Source organism: Limulus polyphemus, unplaced genomic scaffold, assembly GCF_000517525.1.
Source record: "Limulus polyphemus unplaced genomic scaffold, Limulus_polyphemus-2.1.2 Scaffold89, whole genome shotgun sequence".
Classification (NCBI taxonomy): Eukaryota; Metazoa; Arthropoda; class Merostomata; order Xiphosura; family Limulidae; genus Limulus; species Limulus polyphemus.
In genome coordinates this window covers 794324-816440 of record NW_013665699.1, presented here as the reverse complement: position 1 = coordinate 816440, position 22117 = coordinate 794324, and the positions used below count along the sequence as shown (strand labels likewise).

At 33.5% G+C, this 22117-nt stretch overlaps 1 protein-coding gene across 4 annotated transcripts in view; it reads left to right on the top strand.

Moving 5' to 3' along the window:
* LOC106468549 (zinc finger protein basonuclin-2-like) overlaps nucleotides 1-22117 on the top strand; it is a 228904-nt gene that overhangs the window by 196877 nt on the left and 9910 nt on the right. For all 4 annotated transcript variants that reach the window (XM_022397582.1, XM_022397578.1, XM_022397590.1 and 1 more), the window contains one exon: nucleotides 14950-15185. In XM_022397582.1, the coding sequence (XP_022253290.1) occupies nucleotides 14950-15185 (236 nt within the window). The remainder of the gene's footprint in view (nucleotides 1-14949; nucleotides 15186-22117) is intronic.

Below are 22117 nucleotides of genomic sequence, written 5' to 3'. Positions count from 1 at the left end.
TAGCTTACAACATTTAGTTTTGTACTTTATGTACAGGCACGTTGAAATAGCTTACAACATTTAGTTTTGTACTTTATGTACAGACACGTTGAAATAGCTTACAACATTTAGTTTTGTACTTTATGTACAGACACGTTGAAATAGTTTACAACATATAGTTTTGTACTTTATGTACAGACACGTTGAAATAGCTTACAACACATAGTTTTGTACTTTATGTACAGGCACGTTGAAATAGCTTACAACATATAGTTTTGTACTTTATGTTCAGGCACGTTGAATTAGTTTACGACATATAGTTTGTACTTTATGTTCAGGCACGTTGAATTAGCTTGCAAAATATAGTTTTGTACTTTATGTTCAGGCACGTTGAATTAGCTTGCAACATATAGTTTTGTACTTTATGTTCAGGCACGTTGAATTAGCTTACAACATTTAGAAAATATTGTGGCTCCTGACAATGAGTCGGTTATGTATTTTGTGAAAACAAATGTCGTTGTTTTAATAGTTGTTTGTGTGTTGTTATTTTGTGAACTAAACAATTTCTAGAGTGATAATTTTGTATAGCCTCAGAATTTATGAGAACAACTATAAGAATATTTGAATGAAATTTCATTTTAAATGTCTGTACCTTCGCCATTATTTCTCAAAACATAGAAGGCAGTGGTTTTTCCTAACTTCGAATAGATATAAATATTAACGCCAATTTTAATTTCTGAGATTAATATTATTGTTGACGTCTATTTACCAAAAATATTTTCATTATAATATTGTTTCCTGGTGGGATAGCGGTAAGTCTACGCATTTACAATGCTAAGTCAGGGGTTCGATTCCCCTCGGTGGACACAGCAGATAGCCCGATGTAGCTATGCTATGAGAAAAACACACACACACACACGCACATTCTACTATTTCCTTTATTAATTTCTACTGAATGAATTCTCTGTTATCGATCTTAACGATTTTCAATAATTAAATATTAATTAATTAATAATTAAATGTTTATTCTAATGTTAATATAGGCTTATGAGATTAAGTTTTGCCTATGTGCTAAAATATCCTACTTGAGAGAATTAAGAAAATATAAGTTCTTTACTCATGTAATGGGTCACTTGGTTTAGAATCCGAGTTGGTTAATTAAGAAACCTGTGCTTTATCCATTTTATAAATTATCTTGTTATTTTAACAGTTGCGTTACGTATCATTTTCCTATATGTACCACCAATGTGAAGTTAATCTATCTTGTCGACCAAACAGTAGACTACCGTTTCAAAGATCTTTGTCATGACCGTTAAAAAAAAGCACTTGTTAAAAACTGTTTCCACTGTAAAAGTTTCAAGACACTTCCGGTTTAGGTAACAAATACTTCCGGTTCAGATTATTACTGAAAAGTGTATGGAAAATGTCTTTCTTTACTTTTCTAATATAAAAAGCATCGGAAACGAGCATGATTGCTACATCCAAACAGAAAACAAAACCAAAAACAATGACATCTGCTCTTGCTTCGTCAATATAAGCTATGGCTAGACGCTCGTAACCTTTAATTAAACAAAGTTATTAGTATTTTTCGTTTCGAATATCAAAAGATACTGTGTGGATACTTACACATCGTGGACTGTTTTTGTGTTTGTTTTGAATTTCGCGCAAAGCTACACAAGGGCTATTTGAGCCAGCCGTCCCTAATTTAGCAGTGTAAGACTAGAGGGAAGGCAGCCAGTCATCATCACCCACCGCCAACTAATAGTGGGATTGACCGTCACATTATAACGCCCTCACGGCTGAAAGGGCGAGCATGTTCGATGGAACGGGGATTCGAGCCCGCGACCCTCAGATTGCGAGTCGAGCTCCCTAACCACCTGGATAAACAAATCAAAATAAAAGTAATAATAATTCGGCTAATTATTATTATTTTGCAAACATTATCTAACAACAAGTACATTTAAAGGTTTCCTAATTTGTGTTAATAAAATTACTAACGCAGTACAACAAATAATTTAAAACATTTGAAAGTCCTGCTAGTATTTCGTCTTCGTTTATTTTGAATTCTATCTTTTAACACGTGTCATAAGCACTACTAGCTAATTATACCTCAGTTGATTCCTAAGTTCTGACAAATGTTATAGTCACAGCTGGTTGGGGTTATCTAGGTTGATCCCTAAAATTTGATACTTGTTCTAGTCACTGTTGGCTAGGCCGCTAGGACTTTTGACACGTGTTATAATTACCGTTGGGTAGAGTTTGTGATACGTGTTATATTGTAGGCTAGGTCTGCTTTCGTTGATACTTAACTTTAGAAACTTGTTATAATCACTGTTGGCTAGGGTTTTTAATACGTGTAATAATGTAGACTAGGGCTGCTTTCGTTGATACTTAACTTTAGAAACTTGTTATAATCACTGTTGGCTAGGGTTTTTGATACGTGTTATATTGTAGGCTAGGGCTGCTTTCATTGATGCTTAACTTTAGAAACTTGTTATAATCACTGTTGGCTAGGGTTTTTGATACGTGTTATATTGTAGGCTAGGGCTGCTTAACTTTAGAAACTTGTTATAGTCACTGTAGCTATGGTTACTTCTATCGATTCATAACTTCCAGCATATGTTATAGTCACTGTTGGCCAAGACTACCTGCTGATTTCTAACATTTTACACGTGTTATAATTACTTCCGGTTAAAACTACTTCCATTGCTTCGTACCTTTAGCTGTTGTTATCTACGACGTTTCAACCTGTTATTAGTACAGACCACCAGTGTAACATACTTCACCCATCTTTAGCTGTTGTTAGCCACAACATTTAAACCTGTTATTAGTACAGACCACCAGTGTAACATACTTCACCTATCTTTAGCTGTTGTTATCTACGACGTTTCAACCTGTTATTAGCACAGACCACCAGTGTAACAAACTTCACCTACCTTTAGCTGTTGTTAGCCACGACGTTTAAACCTGTTATTAGTACAGATCACCAGTGTAACAGGCTTCACCCACCTTTAGCTGTTGTTAGCCACGACGTTTAAACCTGTTATTAGTACAGATCACCAGTGTAACATACTTCACCCACCTTTAGCTGTTGTTTGCCACGACGTTTAAACCTGTTATTAGTACAGACCACCAGTGTAACATACTTCACCCACCTTTAGCTGCTGTTATCCGCGACGTTTGAAAGTGGTAGAATGTAAGTACATCTTCTAGGATAAATTCAATCTTACTTGATACAGATAGTACAGTAACGTTCAGATGTTTTTGTTGTCTTACATTAGAATATGTTTATGGTTGTTATTTGTTGAAAAACGTAGGAAGATATTTAAGGAATAATGCGCCAAGAATAAGAGTGGATTCAACTGGATATGAAGATATTTAAGGAATAATGCGCCAAGAATAAGAGTGGATTCAACTGGATATGAAGATATTTAAGGAATAATGCGCCAAGAATAAGAGTGGATTCAACTGGATATGAAGATATTTAAGGAATAATGCGCCAAGAATACGAGTGGATTCAACTGGATATGAAGATATTTTTCTAGTATATGTGACAAAAGCATTAATATACGATGCTATTATACTTAGTGATGCTTAGTAAGCCAAACATGCTCGCCCTTTTAGCCGTGGGGGCGTTATCATGTGACGGTCAATCCCACTATTAGTTGGCGGTGGGTGGTGATGACTAGATGTCTTTCGTCTAGTCTTACACTGCTAAATTAGAGACGGCTAGCGCAGATAGCTCTCGTGTAGCTTTGCGCGAAATTCAAAACAAACAGACCCCCAGTAGCACAGCGGCATGTCTGCGGACTTCAACGTTAGAAACAGGGTTTCGATACCCGTGGTGGGCAGAGCACAGATGGCCCATTGTATAGCTTTGTGCTTAACTTCAAACAAAAAAAAATATATCGAGTGACAGTTTTATGCTGATTTGAGATTGAATGATAAACATTTAGAGTTTGTGATTTGTATACAGTATCGAAAGTAATATAGTTTCGTGAGTGGCCAGGTGGTTAGGGCGCTCGACTCGTAATCTGAAGGTCGCGGATTCGAATCCCTGTCATACCAAACATGCCAGCCCCCGCCTTTGCCTGATCTCAAGTCCAGGATGAGAAAGGAGGAGGGTTGGGCGCGGGGCTAGCAACTCCACCCCCTAAAAACCAACCTGCTACAAGTAACTGCAACAACAACTTCCGTTGGCGAGGTGTTGTTGCGGCCCTATGCTCCACTGGGAGTTTACAGGAAAAAATAAATAAAAGTAATACAGTTTCGTGACCCAATGTAACCTACTTAGCAATGATTTTCTGTTTTTGTAAACCAAGGATGAGAATTTTCTTACAACTGTGTACTATTTTTATCCATTACAAATTCTTTTCATTTCTCATGTTTATAGATATTTAGTAACACTTTATAGATAGCTCTTAATTAAAAACAACACAATTATATAATTTTCATTACCTTGCCAAAGCCATTGTTGTGTCAATAATAACGAATAAATTAGTTTAAGCCTGGGCAGTCTTGCTATTCATGGCCAAAAATGAGATTTTCATTATATACTGGATCTAGCATGGGTTAGGATATCCGGACTGTAAATTCGAACATTGAAATGCTGCTTCCCCTTGCCATAAAAACACGCTCCGCGCTTTGGGGCCCTGGATGAACTATAAGAATGACGATCAACTGTCTCTAGTTTATCAGAGTTTGTGGTAGTTGCTGTTGGCTAACTGCCTTCTCTTCTAGTCTATTAGTTACAAATTAGGGATGATTTTGTGAAGATAGGGCATTTTGTAGCTTTGTACGAAAATTTCAAAACAAACTTCATATATTTTTTAGAATGGCTTTATATATATATGAAGTTAACGTATTCCATGTAATTGGTAATTCAGTATATTTTCTGACAGTGATTTGCACATATTATTATTATTATTATTAACAGTTCTGTCAAACCGTAATCTTTATTTCAAATCCTTTTTTATTTATTTTTTTTACTCTAAGCATTGACGTTGTTTTGGTTTGTTTTCACACCGAAACAGCATTTCATTGCGGCTCTAAGCGTTCGTTATTTTCACAAAATTTAACATTGTTAAGTTACAAAAATATGAATAAAATTTACTGACATAATATTTTTACTTTGTCAGTTATTGACATAATATTTTTACTTTGTCAGTATTTAAAGAAACTGCTCCGTTCTAACACAACACTCATTGATTCAATTATACACATCGCACCTATAACCATAAAGACCTTCGGTGGGTCAACGGTAAGCTTACGGACTTACGACGTTAAAATCCAAGGTTCGATTTCTCACGATGGACATAATGCAAATAGCCCTTTGTGTGGCCTTATTACGACGAAAACAACAATATCAAACCATAAATTAATGAAAGTCTGTCGGTAAACAGTACGATCTTTCGTGTTATTATGATACTCGGTTTCCCAGTCGTGTGAGATACTTTTTGTGAAAGTAACAAGAGCCATCATGAGGATAATTACTTTAAACTCTACAACTTCTCGTCTTTTGGCAACATGAATGCAAAATGTAAACGTTTTTCTGGGGGTGTTTATTTTTCCCAGAAGGTTTCCGTTCTTACGTTTAATATCTCTTCTTAGTATAAAAGCACTTTTTCGTCAATCGATTTCAAACTTTTCCTTTATAATTATCAATAATATATATATATATATATACGACATGCGTTGCCCCCAGTGGCACAGTGGTATGTCTACGGACTTACAACGCTAGAAACCGGGTTTCGATACTCGTGGTGGGCAGAGCACAGATGGCACATTGTGTAGCTTTGTGCTTAATTACAAACAAACGAAATGTGTTAATAATAGTTTTCTCTTTTTTTTTCTTCGTGATACTAAGTCATTTAATGTTTTTAGTTGTCCTGGTACTTCCTACTTATAGTCTTTCCGGTGGTGAGGTGTATGGCTTAGAACGCTATAATTTGGAGTTCGATCCCTTCGGTGAGCACGACACGGGTATCCCATTGCGTTGTGCTTAACAAGAAAAGATAAACCTCTTTAGGTCATTGTGTCAGTTGTCTGTTATTTATTTGCATTTTTCATCTCAAACATTGGACAAATAAATTCATGTTGTTTTCATGCGTTATACCAAAATTGAACGAATAGAATAACATTTTTAAACATATAAATTTTAATCTGTAAATCTTCATACTCTCGAAACGGCTTCTTTCTTTTACCAAGCTTTGCAGTGTTGCGTTTGTCTAATTAATGAAAGACAGTGAGGCAGTTATTTCTTTTACAGTCAGATTCTCATTATATATGCAGGAATGCCGTGTCATTGCTTCTTGCCGGCTCCAAGCTTTTTACATACGTAAGAACCTTCCATGCTCTGGTCGACTGTCAATCTTATGTTGGAGGTCTTGAAGTCGTTTAAGCTTCTCAGCGAGCAAAGATAATTAACTCTCCTCAAAACTTTTTTTTTTTCCTTGCATGGTATCTGTAAGACATTATATGGTGCTCATCAGACACCATGTCCGGCCGACAAGGGCAGGCTTAACTTAGCTGCATATCATTTCCACCAAGCAATTAAAGTTCTTGCAGGTGTAGAGAGCTTGTTATAGGTCCGAGAATGACTGGTCTGACTTTTATTACTGACTAGTTTGGTTATTTATGAAAGAAAATAACAACTTTTCGACAAGTCCAGAGACATTTGGAAGAGTGCCGACAGGGGGAAGCACAAGACATTAGTGGTAGTTAGTTCTGCTCTTAGAACAGTGAAGGCGCCATTGTTTTAGAAACCTGTGTTGGCCGTCGCCGCAAAGTAGTTATACATGTGTAATTTTTATACATACGAGTATTTGTATGTGTATGTCTATAAAATTGTGAAAGTTCCGACACTTGAGTTTGAGATGACGATCTACCCTAATTTCTACCAATTATAGAATACTATGCAGACAAATGCATTTCTTAGTTAACTTTGATGTGCATGTGTGTGTGTAAATGTGGAGATCGGCTTATTCTTACATCTTATGCTGTAACAACATACGTATATAAAACCACAGAACAGTGTTTCGGTCAGCTTAAAATGGGACTGACTCCAGACTTGAATAGAGTATGTGATGGGGAATAAAGTGAAGGGTATCTGGAGTGATTATGAAACTGGTAATAAATCAGTGGTAAACTGTAATAATGAATCCAGTCCTAATGACGACTTGCTGCTGATGGTCACAATGTGGATTTAGTTTAGGCCTGCTAAGTGTGAAGGCTCTATCACTGCAAACATTTTGTGTCAGGTGTGAACTTACTGTTGATAAAATTGCTAGTTCTTTAGGGATCTACTGATAGGGTTAGTGTTATGTCAGACTTTACCTGTAACCGACAGTGTAGGCCAGATATGAAGCTATTGTTGATTATTATGTTGGTTCGTTTCTGATTCACTGGTGGAGTTAATGACGTTATTTCAATAGCTTTTTATCAAAATGAGCTACCGATTTAGATCAAAACTAAAAAAAAAAGCAATTTACAAGTTAATGAACCCACTCTTGTATAACTGTAACTTGCTGACATACTTAATGACCTGTCAGGACTGACTTTCAACTGATGAAGTATGTGAATCCGGTGTGAATGCAACTGACAGTCCATTGCTTAGTAGAAATGTTTTAGATCTGATTTTTAATGTGTCGTGAATCTCGTTAGTTGATGTCGAATGTCACGTGTTATGTCTGCCGAAAACAGTTATCATTTCTTAGTTTTGCCTTTCAATAATGATACCATGTTTTAATTCCCATGCCAACTAATTATGTTTATAAATCTTTGCTATTTAAATTGCAGACACCATTTGTAACCATTTATATTGCTTTGATAACTTTGCATTCTTCACTCTTATTAATTTCACATTTAAAATTCAGTTTTAGTACAACTTTGCATATGTTAAATTAGTCTGAGAACCTTTTACCGCCAGAGAGCGTTACTTATATAATGAAAAATTGAGAAGATTGAATCATGAATTAATAACTTTGTGCTGTTATGTGATAAGAACGCTAAGTCCATTTTATTAATAACGTTGCCTCAGCTCCGGTAGGGTGTATCGTACCTGAAGGGGGAGTACATGTATCTATTTGTTATGAAAATCACTATTCGTGTTTGGAAAAAAAAATAAAAATTTCAGAATCAGGTCTTCATTTTTTGGTTCCCACACCAGTATATGATTTATTCTAGAATGTTTGTTGATTAATAATTACTGTAATGATAACTGTTGCAAATATCAGATTATAAGTTATTCTTAGAAATGCCCCCCCCCCAGTGGCACAGCGGTATGTCTGCGGACTTACAACGCTAGAATCCAGGTTTCGATACCCGTGGTGTGCAGAGCACAGACAGCCCATTGTGTAGCTTTGTGCTTAATTACAAACAAACAATTCTTAGAAAAAATTGTACATTAACTAGAAAAACCGTTGATTTGTGAGTTTTGGGGTGTACTTTAACAATAAAAATAATTACTGGTAATTGTCACAAATAAGTTTTGTTGTTGTTTTTATAATAGTGCTATTTTAGGTGAGATCTTCGATTAGGGCTAATACCAGAAGAATGAGGCACGTAATGTTTTCATGAACTGAATGACTGGAATAACTATATCACAGCAGAGTATACATTAGATTATGGACACAGTCAAGCAATTTCTGAAAACTTCTATAGATTTAAGCTCATATAGATGGAAATCCAAGGTTTATATTAAACATTAGATTAATTAAAGTTCAAGTATTATTTTATTTTTTATTTATCATTTTCTATATTCATAAAAAATAATTTTTAGTTTTACTATAGAGAAATTATTGCTACTAACTCGAGACTGTTTAAACAGTAACATGAATTGTCATAAATGTGTCACAGGTTTCACTCTTCTCTAACGTAAGACAGTAGTAGTGGCTTAATGAGTTTCATTGATCAAAAGATGTGTTAGGAATAATAGGAGACAAATCAGACATGTTATAGTAGGTTTTGTTTTTCAAATAAACTTCCTTCTACGACAGCTAGTAATTTTGTGTTTCCTAAATAAGGCATACTATATTGTTTATTGTTACGTTCGTTAGTAATATTGGTTATACTATTTAATATGTCGAATGTTGTTACTTTCTGTTTTACTTTTTACTCTTTTTTACTATATTGTTTATTGTTACGTTCGTTAGTAATATTGGTTATACTATTTAATATATCGAATGCTGTTACTTTTTACTCTTTTTTACTATATTGTTTATTGTTACGTTCGTTAGTAATATTGGTTATACTATTTAATATGTCGAATGTTGTTACTTTCTGTTTTACTTTTTACTCTTTTTTACTATATTGTTTATTGTTACGTTCATTAGTAATATTGGTTATACTATTTAATATGTCGAATGTTGTTACTTTACTTTTTACTCTTTTTTACTTACATTGTTTATTGCTACGTTCATTAGTAATATTGGTTATACTATTTAATATGTCGAATGTTGTTACTTTACTTTTTACTCTTTTTTTACTACATTGTTTATTGCTACGTTCATTAGTAATATTGGTTATACTATTTAATATATCGAATGCCGTTACTTTTTTACTTTTTCCTCTTTTTTTACTACATTGTTTATTGTTACGTTTATTAGTAATATTGGTTATACTATTTAATATATCGAATTCCGTTACTTGTTTTTACTTTTTACTATATTGTTTATTGTTACGTTTATTAGTAATATTGGTTATACTATTTAATATATCGAATGCTGTTACTTTTTTTACTTTTTACTCTTTTTTTACTACATCGTTTATTGCTACGTTCATTAGTAATATTGGTTATACTATTTAATATATCGAATGCCGTTACTTTTTTTACTTTTTACTCTTTTTTTACTACATTGTTTATTGTTACGTTCATTAGTAATATTGGTCATACTATTTAATATATCGAATGCCGTTACTTTTTTTTACTTTTTTACTCTTTTTTACTACATTGTTTATTGTTACATTCATTAGTAATATTGGTTATACTATTTAATATGTCGAATGCTGTTACTTTTTTTTATATTTTACTCTTTTTTTACCACATTGTTTATTGTTACGTTTATTAGTAATATTGGTTATACTATTTAATATATCGAATACTGTTACTTTTTTTTTACTTTTTACTCTTTTTTATTTTATAGTACATACTGGAGAGATTTAGACGTTTTGTCAATAAAGTTTAAAAAAACTACCTTTACTCTCCAGATAATAATATAAAAACTTTTTATTTCACACAGCGTTTCGCCATTGCAGCTTCATCAGGGCTAGTAGTACAAGAATAGTTATTTGTTTATTTAATCTGAAAAATAAAGGCCGTTTTTGTTTCTAACTTTTACATTTTAATTTTTATTGTTATACTTTTAGTATACTGATTGTTTTGCACTGATAGCTTAATATATGTATTTAAAACTAACCTAACTCTCCTAAGCTGCCCGAAACTCGTGCAATATTATTGGGATTATGGCCAAAAATATTGTTAACAGATAGAGTGCCCAACTGGTGAAACAATGCATTCTAATCTTTATAAATAAAAAAGTGTATGTAATTGGCATTACTTATTTCCAGGTTGATTTTTAGTTTCGCTCTAAGAACATAACTCGCTATGATCAGAATGTTAATTACCTAAGAAAACTCATTTAAAGCCACTAAAAAGAAGTGATTCAGAAGTCTTTCCCCGTGTTCCTCGACGATTAATATTCACGCGCACACACAAACATATATATATATATATCAATAATGCATGTTTTCCTTACCCCACGGACGCACTAACCAAATTAACCGAACCAGTTGTGTTCTACACTGTATGACTAAGTAGATAATGCTACTTAGTTTGCCATTATAATACCCAATAGCTAATACAATCCCAGGTACTTACTGCCTATAAAGTTGTTATAGGGTTATCTATGGAAATCTGTCTTGATTCATTTGTTTAGTGCTGTATATATCTCACTTTTATAGCATAAAATAGGTGAATTTAATCATGAAACTTCAGAGAAATTATAGTTGCCCCTTTTATATTAATAAATTATCTTTTTTTGTTTTTTTAATTGATAAAAAAATTCAAATCCGTGCAGTTTAAATGTCTATAAAGACTTTGATCTAACCAGATGTGTACTTAGATATACTGCTAATATTCGATGGTGAATATCGTTACTTGACGTTTTAAAGTCAAAGTATATCTAACTTGGAATATACTGTGGAATTCAAAGCTGCAATATTAAATCAAATGCATATTTACCAATTACCTATAAGCTACAAAGTATCGTACTCTTTCATTTCTTTTAACATTCTGAGCCAACCAGCTTGCTATCGTAGTGTTGCTCTAGGATACTGGGTGTAGAATGAAGGCAGTAGCGACCTGTCTCAGGCCTGTCTCTCCTAGGAACCCCCCCCCCCTCTTAAAAGACTGGTCATTTTCAACCCTGTAATTTTTACTTCGTAAGTTCACCCGACGAAAGCCAGGTTTGAAGATGGGAAGGTGGAATACGTTGCTTAGGGGGGGGGGGCAGGAGATGTAAGAAAAAAAAAGGTCACACTTGGACACACACATATAAAAAACACACACCTAGGTTCCAATATTATGCTGTTATAAAAGAAGATAATGAATTGTGAATTATCATACCTCACTCTTTGTTCACGAAGGCAAGCTTATGAAGATTTAACTGATTCCGGAACATGAGAGTTATGGTTAGCATGTACTTCTGAAGTATCTGCTTATGGTCCACTGGGCTAATTGGGAGTTGCTTACTTTAGTGTGTATGACGTAATGTACTTCTATGAACTATGGAACCAGAGTGACTCATTCCTCTAATATATTTTTCTTCTTCTTCTTCCAAGCGTTATGAAACTTGTTATATCTTTTGAAGTATACATCTTTGGTTTCGACTCTTTAAACCGTGTAGTACAGTATGCTGCATTTTTACGTATATGCTTACGATTCAGATTATGACGATGTGATGTTAACAGTTTTCACTGATACTCTAATTTTATGTCAAAAGTCAGAAGCTTTCGTGTATATAATCTCTACATTTATTAAAACCATATTTCTACAAATTTTTAAAAGAATGCGATAAAGCCATTGTCCCTTTATTTTGGGTCAACCTATATGTAAAATTTTGAAAAATAGTGGAAATATATCTATAAAGGACTGGCGCTTACAATAGCAGTCTTTTTCAATGTTTGTTTTGTTCTCACGTCAACTAACTCTTTGCTTGACTTCACAATATCAGTTTAAACACTGTAGGTTTTCTTCTTTTAATTAAACACGTGTTTAGCATGTAATTTTTACCTTTGTTTTGGGATATTTCTAAGCGTAGCCGAACTCGTTTTATCTCTCTTTTTTTTTCCATTTTACGTCGAGCAGTCACCAAAATAAGGTTATTTTTGTGAAATAAATTAAATGTGAGCTATGTCAGTCACGTGCAAGAGAAAAATGTTTTCGCTTGTTATGTAACGATTTCATATAATTCATGTGTCAGTTCAAACGTTACAAACACATGTGAACAAACCCAAAGTTAAAACAATGCTTGTTTTTCGTTTCCGTTTGTCTGTCTGTCCACGATATGTCTTGCAAATTAATGGATCAGCAAATGTTTTTGTGTCCTAAAGATGACTGTTTTTATGAAAGGTCAAAGCTACAAATATTACATTACGCATAAATCATGCTTTCATCATTGCTCCCATTACACCTGTAATAACAAAAAGCAAATTATCACACTTTATTGGAGTATAACAATATCTGACGAGGATTTTAACTGCGTATCATAAGTTAGAGAGAAAAAAAATTAACTCCAGAAAAAACAACAACATTTTATTATTTTCTGTGGGCGTGTCGTCGCTACCATCGAGATTTGCAACGTATTGACACGTGTATGATTCTCTGCAGCAAGATAAGGAGATATTTCTCTCTTTGTGAATGCGGTTATATTAATACTGTTTATATATTAGATATAACGTGCTTGCCACACCAGATAAGACGAAAATTATTGAGCACTCTGTAAATACTGTTGTATTATATTGATTTTCTTTTGAACGTTGCTGTGAAATAACGGACATATAAACAACAAAGTAGATAAGGTTTTGGTTTTTGATAAACACAAAACTACACGATGGGCTATCTGTACTCTGCCCACCACGGGTATCGAATCCCGGTTTTTAACGTTGGAAGTCCGCAGACATACCGTTGTGCCACTGGGGGGGGGGGCAAATAAGAGGCCTTTGCGTATGAAGAATGTATTTTATATACATCTATATGTGTGTATATGTTCTAAAGGTGGAGGAGCTAAGCCGGTAAAGTGAGGACTTCCACAAACGCATAAATCTACATCCATTCTAGCAACTTACATGTATATGTGTGTGTGTGTATCGTTTTCGATGTACACGTTGCTTATTTTTTGTCTGCCACACATAGTCCCAGTCCTGCTTGGTGAAGGAAGCCATGATAGGTGGGACTGACTGGTTCCAGCTTATCTTTGGAACGATCGCATGATGGGTGCCACAACAGTTGTTCCAGAAGGGTGCGGTAGAAAGGTTCGATCACGATACCCGGAGGACAGCTCCGTGGTCACGACTTCTGCAAGAACTAATTATTCCTCCAACCACTGGGTACCCTACCTTTCGGTTGTCACCATTCTGCCATGATAAATTTTCATGTGCTTTTCTTTAGGTCCCCCCTTTTCCTCCCGCTTCCCTGTCTACCTTTTGGCATCCTTAGCCAATAAACGGTTAATTTTATGTTGAAGAGATACATGCCCCCTGTGGATTACTCGTTGCTTCATTCATGGCTGATCTGAATAATGGTAATATACTGTAAAGCCCACTGATCTTATCTATAACACTAATAAGCAGCCTTTGCCTTTTCGGTATAATCTCACATTTAACTAATCACACTGGTTGAATATCTTCCCTTCAAGAATATATTTATTTTCGAAATCAAAGTACACATGTATATGTACATTAGAAAACGTCGGACACTGTCGGATTTACTTTCTCTCCCAATTTTCTCGTTCCGTTTAATAGTAGCCGTAATCCATCACCATCAACTTGTAAACATTTCTATAAAAGTGGAGTTCTTTTTTGACAGGGCGTGATAGAACAAAGTAAACTGTAACCTGATTGAGTGTTAAAATTAATGGCACTAATAAAGACAAGACTTATTTGATTGGAAAGTTAAATAGAAATATAACATGAATAACATTAGTCTGAACGTAACTGCCACAGAACCAGACAGCGTATAACGCCTTCACTTTTTAAAACGGTTCTCTTTGTAAGACAGTAAACTCATAACTTCTAATGGATTCAAACACGAGTAGCTCCACCTTCTTTTTCTTTTCTTTTTTACTAAAAGAGTTACTTGTGTATGTGAGCTAATAACAGACAAATAAAATTATTTTTCTCAAGACAAAAACAAGGTTACTTAGTGACCATCTAGCGTCAAACCTTTATCTCACCATTTTTACTAATTAGTTTCTCTGGGTTAGTCATGGTTTCTAGATTGAAATATAAAGAACACTATTGGAGAAATAAAAACTTATAAACAGACAGGCCGAGTGAATTACAGAACAAAAATCACCAATACATATTAATTTATCAAAGTTTTCAAAAGGCATAAGACACGTGTATTATCGTCATAACAAATGAATGAAATAAATGCAGTGTTTTCGCGCCAAAGTTTGATTTGCTTTGAAAAATCTGTGAATTAAATATGGAAAAAATATATATACAAGGAAAACCGTTGACCTATTCTGTTTAATTAATAGTTTTTTTTAAGATACGAAAGTAAATTCTTTTTATGAGTGTTTCTTTTCATCTTTTATTTTACAGATAATTGACGTTAAAAAAAGTACGTTTCATATGACATAAGATTATAGTATCCTCTTCTTATATTACCACTTTTGGTTTATGTAATATAGTTCAGCGAAAAGAAAAATACAATAGTAGTAACTCTGTACTTTTTTTCTTTTTTTGCAGCACTGGATAAAATGGGTTTCCGTCATATTTATAATTGCCACCAAGTGGAGGTAGTCCAGCCGAGCGTTGCTTTCGATATAGCATCATTGATGTTATATGGAACTCAAGCGATCCCAATCCGGTTGAAAATTCCTCTCGACCGACTGTTTAGTGTACTGCAACACGAAGAAGTCCTGCACGTGTTACATGGATTTGGCTGGAATTATGAAGATTATGCTCGTGGTTACATTCTCCAGGTAAGTTTTCCGCTTTCTTTAAGTCCTCTGTCTTGTTAATTTTTTTTGTTTTATTGCTGGCCGTTCCTGTAAATTTTATATTTTGTTACGCTTACCTGGTTAATATTTCCATTAAAGCTTCTGTTTTGTTACATTAAACATATTAGAGTTTCCTTTAAATATTTAATCTTGTTACATTCTCATGTAAGAGTTTTCTCTGATCCTCTATTTTTTTACGTTTCTTGGTTTAGTATTTTCTTAAATCTTTCCAGATTAGTGTTTCCTTTAATCTTCTATTTCATTTCTAGATTGGGAAATGTAAAAATGAAGACGAACTCTAGCCTGAAAAGTGTAACAAAACAGAAGGTTTAAAGGAAAGATCTAATATGACAAATTTAACAGAACAAAAAAAAATTGAGGAAATTATAGCCTGTGAACTATAGTGAGACAGAAAATTTAAAGAAACCTCTATTCTGAGAAATATAAAAACAGAAGATTTATAGGAAATCCTAATCTTAAGAATTAAAGGAGGTTCTATCCTGGAAAATATAACAAAGGAGAAAATTTAAAGAAAACTGTACGCAGAGAAATGTAACAACACAGAAGACTTAAAGGAAAATCTAACTTGTAAAATGTAACAAAATAAAAATTCAAATGAAATTCGAATCTGGGAAAAGAAATGAAACAAAAAAGTTAAAGGAAACGCTAATCTGAAAATGTAATAAACAGAAAACGTAAAGGAAGTTCTAAATCTGGGAAGTTGAAAAAACAACAAAAAGTGTAAAGAAATTCTATCTTTGAAAATAGCAAAACAGATAATATAAAAAAAGCCTGTAAGTTAAAAAATGTGATAAATGGAAAACGTAATAAAACCTAATCTGATAAATATAACAAAAGAAAAGATTTAAAGAAATTCTAACCTTAAAAATATCAAAACAGAAAATTTAAAGGAATTTCTAAATATGAAAATATAATAAATAGAAAATTTGAAGGAAACTTTAATCCGAGAAATGTAACAACACAGAAGATTTATTGGATCTGTAACCTGAGAAATGTAACAACACAGAAGACTTAAATGGAACTCTAATCTGAGAAATATAACAACATAGAAGATTTAATGGAACTGTAATCTGGGAAATGTAATAACACAGAAGATTTACTGGAACTGTAATCTAGGAAATATAACAACATAGAAGATTTCATGGAACTCTAATCTGAAATACGTAACAACACTAAAGATTTAATGGAACTTGAAAAGTGTAACAAAGCAGAAGGTTTAAAGGAAGCTCTAACTGGGCAAATGCGGCAAAAACATAAAAAGATTTATAGGAGACTGGAAAATATATAAAAAAACAACAACAACAGAAGATTTGATATTTTTCATTTGGTTTCTTGTGTATTTGTTCCGTCAGAGTTATTCATTAAAATCACATTGTTAAAGACAAAGTAACAAAAGTTCTCAGGTCCATTTAACACTTATAAATGCTGGACACTTCTTGTGCCATTTTCGGTTCCAAGCTCGTATTTAAAACTAATAATGTGAAAATATCCAAAACGTAGGTTCAACAACTATAACACCAATGCTGGCTGAAAGATTGGAGGTTTTTGCAAGATACATACGGGGATTAATGTTATTCTTCATTAACTGCAAAAATTAGCCTATTTATAAGGTTAAAAACTGTTTAGTTCATAAAGTTATATTTATTATTATTCGGCATATACCATCGTTAAAACAAGTACTCGTAAATCATCAAAAGATCAGAATTTTAAAGAGAGCTTGGCCCTCTGGATATTAAAACAAAAAACAAAAACAAAAGTAGAGAGAGAGAGAGAATTTAAAGAAAACATTAAATAAAATATTTAATCAAAGTAAAGAATATAAATGAAAACACTAACCCGATAAATGTAATGAAACAGAGATGTGAAAGAAAAATGCTAATAAGGAGAATATAGTAAAGCAGTCGATTTAAAGGAAAACCCTCACTTGCGGATTGTAAAGAAACGTAACAATATAAATATAGCACTGACTGACAGAAAAAAAAACCTTCAGAATTTAACAAGACAAATAATTTCAAGGAAAACACGAACCTGGAAAATATAATAAAAAAATATGACTTAAAGAAAATTTTGATCTGAAAATTAACGAAATAGAATATTTAAGGGGAACTGTAATCTGAGAAATGTGACAAATCAAAAGGAAACTGTAATCCATATGAAATGTACCCTAGTGACTATAGCCACCAATAGCTATAATCCCCCCTACACCATATAAAATAAATCTGTTTTTTATCTAAAGGTTTATTTTAAAAGTACAAAAGTAATTACATAAGAACTGTAAAAAAAAAGTTGGGCCTAAAGAACCTATGAACGATTTGGATAACATGAGTACTTACTTCAGTTAAATAAACTCAAAATTAATTAACGTCCTACAGTTTTTTAACTTATATCCACAGATTTACAATATTTAAGTTAATGCGTATTAATGTGTTGGACCAAAAAAACAGGCCTATGAAAGATTTGGATAACACCGAGCACTTACTTCAACTAAATCAACCCAAAATTAATTAACGTCCCTACAGATTTTTGCCTAATATCTTCAACCTTACCACCTTTAATGTATGTTAACTTCCCAAAGTGTTGAACCGAAAAAGGGCTATGAAAGATCAGGCTAACACTAAGTATTTAGTTGAAATAAATCAACCCAAAATTAATTAACGTTATTACACATTATTGAAAGTCAAGTGACTGAGTTGACGCCAAAATTGTAAGATAACACCACACAAGTTCGAAAGTTTGCCCAAAAGTGATCAACTATATACCTATGTAAAATGCCTTCCAGTAACTCAACGGTAAGTCTCTGGGTTTATAACACTAAAATTCGGGTTTCGATACCCTTTGTGGGCACAGCACAAATAGCCCATTGTGTAGCTTTGTACTTAACAATAAATAGACATATAAACATGAAAAGCTATACATAATTTATCGATTAATCACATTTTGGCCAACAAACAAACAGAAACTCTAGGATATTGAAATAGCACAAATTTTCGATCCTTCCGCATGTTTTGATCGTGTGTTTTGTATGGTATAGTACTTAGTTTTCACATAGAAATATACATGGTGGTCTATTTGGTTTTTTTTTGCAAATTGATTCCTTGTTTTGAATTTCGTGAAGTTTATGGAATATTTGTAACCATATCATGTTGAAGTAATTCCATTAAGATAACAGTAGAATTATATAACAATTTTGGTCTATTTTAAATTTCCTGACGAACCAATCAAGTCAGGGAAAGACGTTGTTTTTGCCAATAGAAAATTATTAGATCATACTTCTCTAACAGTCCCCCCGAGGAGACAGCGGTAAGTCTATGGACTTACAACGCTAAAATCCAGGGTTCGATTCCTTGTGGTGGACACAGCAGATAGTCCAATGTGACTTTGCTCTAGAACAAACAAATGAACTTTCCTATCGTAACTGTTTCTAGTATTATCGTCTTTTTATCTTAGAATAATAGTCTCCTGGTGGACAGCGGAAAGTACGGACTTACAACGCTAAAATCCGAGGTTCGTTTACTTACGGTGGACACAGCAGATAGCCCAAAGTGGCTTTGCTTTAAAACTAACCCAAATCGATAAATATCTCATCTGTCGATTAATGATCTTTTAATTGCTGAGCAAGAAAGGATCTTTGTTTTTCTTTGATTTACCGCTAAAACCCATGAGACTAATGTTATTGATCTTTGTTTTTCTTTGATTTACTGTTAAAACTCATGCGACTAATGTTATTAATCTTTGATTTACTGTTAAAACCCATGCGACTAATGTTATTGATCTTTGTTTTTCTTTGATTTACTGTTAAACCCCATGAGACTAATGTTATTGATATTTGTTTTTCTTTGATTTACTGTTTGTTTGTTTTGAATTTCGCGCAAAGCTACACGAGGGCTATCTGCGCTAGCCGTCCCTAATTTAGCAGTGTAAGACTAGAGGGAAGGCAGCTAGTCATCACCACCCACCGCCAACTCTTGGGCTACTCTTTTACCAACGAATAGTGGGATTGACCGTCACATTATAACTCCCCACGGGTGAAAGGGCAAACTTGTTTGGTGGGACGAGGATGCGAACCCGCGACCCGCAAATTGCGAGTCGAGCGTCCTAACCACCTGGCCATGAAGGGCCTTGATTTACTGTTAAAACCCATGCGACTAATGTTATTGGTCTTTGATTTACTGTTAAAACCCATGCGACTAATCTTATTTATCTTTGTTTTTCTTTGATTTACTGTTAAAACCCATGCGACTAATGTTATTGGTCTTTGATTTACTGTTAAAACCCATGCGACTAATGTGATTGATCTTTGTTTCGATGTTTTCAATTTGGTTATTTCGGAACAAGTACATGAATTGTGCAAGACGCTTGTAGCTTGAGCAATATGTAAATAAGTATAATTTTTAACACCTTTAGTTCAACGCTAGTTGTCCGTTTTTAGTAGCCTGTTTTATACTTTTTTTTTATTTTTCTGTGGTGCAACCAACATCTTATAATTGTCTTCAGATGACGTATGGCAGTTTTATATTTAAGATTAATTGTGTGCTCGAGCATTCATACCAGCTTCTAAGTCTTGAACTGTGTTTTTAAGTTATGCTTTCAGTTTACACGAAAGGCTGTGAGTAGAGGTTATATATAAATTATATATTTAATATATTTGCTCATCCAGACACAAATCAAAAGTTCAAATATTCACCTATTTTCTCCTAATCATAGTCTTATTACGAAATGGCCATGATCTTTGACTCTTAAATGTTCTGCGTTCTTTACTCTAAAGATTGTAACCTGGAGTTTGATTACGACCTTCAAGACATATTGTACATGTACTTGTAGTTTTAGGAAAGACGTTAAAACCTGCTAGCTGTAACTATTCAAAAGTTACAGCTTTTGTTTCAAGACTAAGTAAATACTGGTCCACATTGTGCAGGGTTTTGAGGGGTGTATGACTTTAAAGTAAATGTGTTACAATACGTCTAGTATTCGCGTTCCCTTGTTTAAAGCACAGATAAAGTAAATGTGTTACAGTACGTCTAGTATTCGCGTTCCCTTGTTTAAAGCATATATACGTTCTCCACTTGAAACATCTGGCCGTTCTTTACTTAGAGGCGAAGACAGAGATAAACAGATCACCCGCCACACAGTTGACTGGTGGACCACACATTTCGTATACTAAGGGTTAGCAAAATGTGCACCATGACAGCCATAACGACAGAGTTTGTGTTCTATTATTATTTCTTTATAAGAGGAGCTGAAAAGAGTCCAGAAGTAGAGAGATATGCCAACTGAGACAGTTTATAAAGAGGGTGGAAGTCGCGGAGAATATTTATCCTGTATAACCAACTGGGATTCTAAAAAAAGAAGTGTGAAGCTTCCAAGACAAGGATATTAGCTGGCTACATATTTTGTTTTGAATGTTTGTCCGTCTCTCGACGTTTATCAATTTAATTTATATTTTCGAGGCGAGTTAATAGACAGTTGCATAAATACCAAACTAGCTAAATACATTTCAGAAAAATACATAAAATCGTGTTCCTACTATAATAACCTAAAGGAAATATATTTTTCCTTTTTTTTTTAAATGTTCAGATGTTTTTAAATACGCTGTAAATGTAAGTGTGATCCTGTTGTAAAATGGTGCACACTTCCGTAACAAAATGTTTAGTTTGTACTTATAGATGTAGAAATAAAACCGTAGTAAAGTGTTTAGTCTGTGCTGAATAAGCGGGGAGCAAAAACAGTAACAAAACATTTGTCTTCTTTTGATATATCGTGGAGCTAACACAATAACAAAATGTTTAGTCTGTTCTGAATAGGTGTACAACAAAGACCGTAAATAAGTATTTGATCTTTATTGACTGGGTGTGGAGCAAAGACAGTAACAAAACATTTGTCATATGTTTTATCGAGCTAAAAGCTAGCACAAGAACAAAATGCTTAGTCTGGTCTTAACAGGTGTACAACAAAGACTGTAAGTGCTTTGTCACTATTAACTGGATGTGGAGAAAAGTCCGTAACAAAGTGCTTTTCTACCGAATGCTTATTAAACTAGTGGCACAAAAGAAATAGAATTTAGTTCGAAATGGCGTTAAAAAACTGTTCGGCCCCCTACCGTCGTTGAAATTTAGCCATATTACATTATTCGAAAATAAAATCTGAAGTTTGGTAATTAAAAAAAACTATTTGTTCCTATATCGACGTGCTTACACAAACGTTGTAACAGAAAAAAGGACCCTATTTGTTTGGATGAGCGTCACTCCGATCCTAACCTTAGTTAGCATGGAAATGGAACTTCCCATATCTATCAGCTCATGCACTGTGTTTAAAAACTCAGTCTTTATTTTCCTACTTGTAACCACAATGATTTGCCTTAACTCCCGGAATCTGTCTATTTGCACATTCTCGAATTTTTTTCTTTCTTTGTCATTAACAGTGACATTAAATCCCGAGACAAAACAAAGAAAGGTCATAAAAACTGGCGAGAAAATGTAAATTTCATTTGTTACACTTTCTTGATTTTGTTTTGCATTATTACAGTAAAATTAAATCATTTACTTTCAAATTCCGTCACTAATTTAAGTTACAGCACCTTACAACTTTTATGTGAAAATAAAGAATTTTAAACTTAAGCACTTTAATACTTAGATTTTTTTTCGTTTAATTGCTTTAGAAGTTGAAAAACATATGAAAATGTTATGTTGAGATAGGATCTTTATGTTTCTAAAGAATATAAATTAATTTTGTCCGGCATCCGTATCTATAATAAGTAAAATTATCTCATTATAATTACATAATACATTATTTGATGTTAGTTTAACGATTCGACATATCACAGAAACCTGCACCTTCTATCTCTATCCCAGTTCATTTGTTAATTACATAATATATTATTTGATGTTAGTTTAATG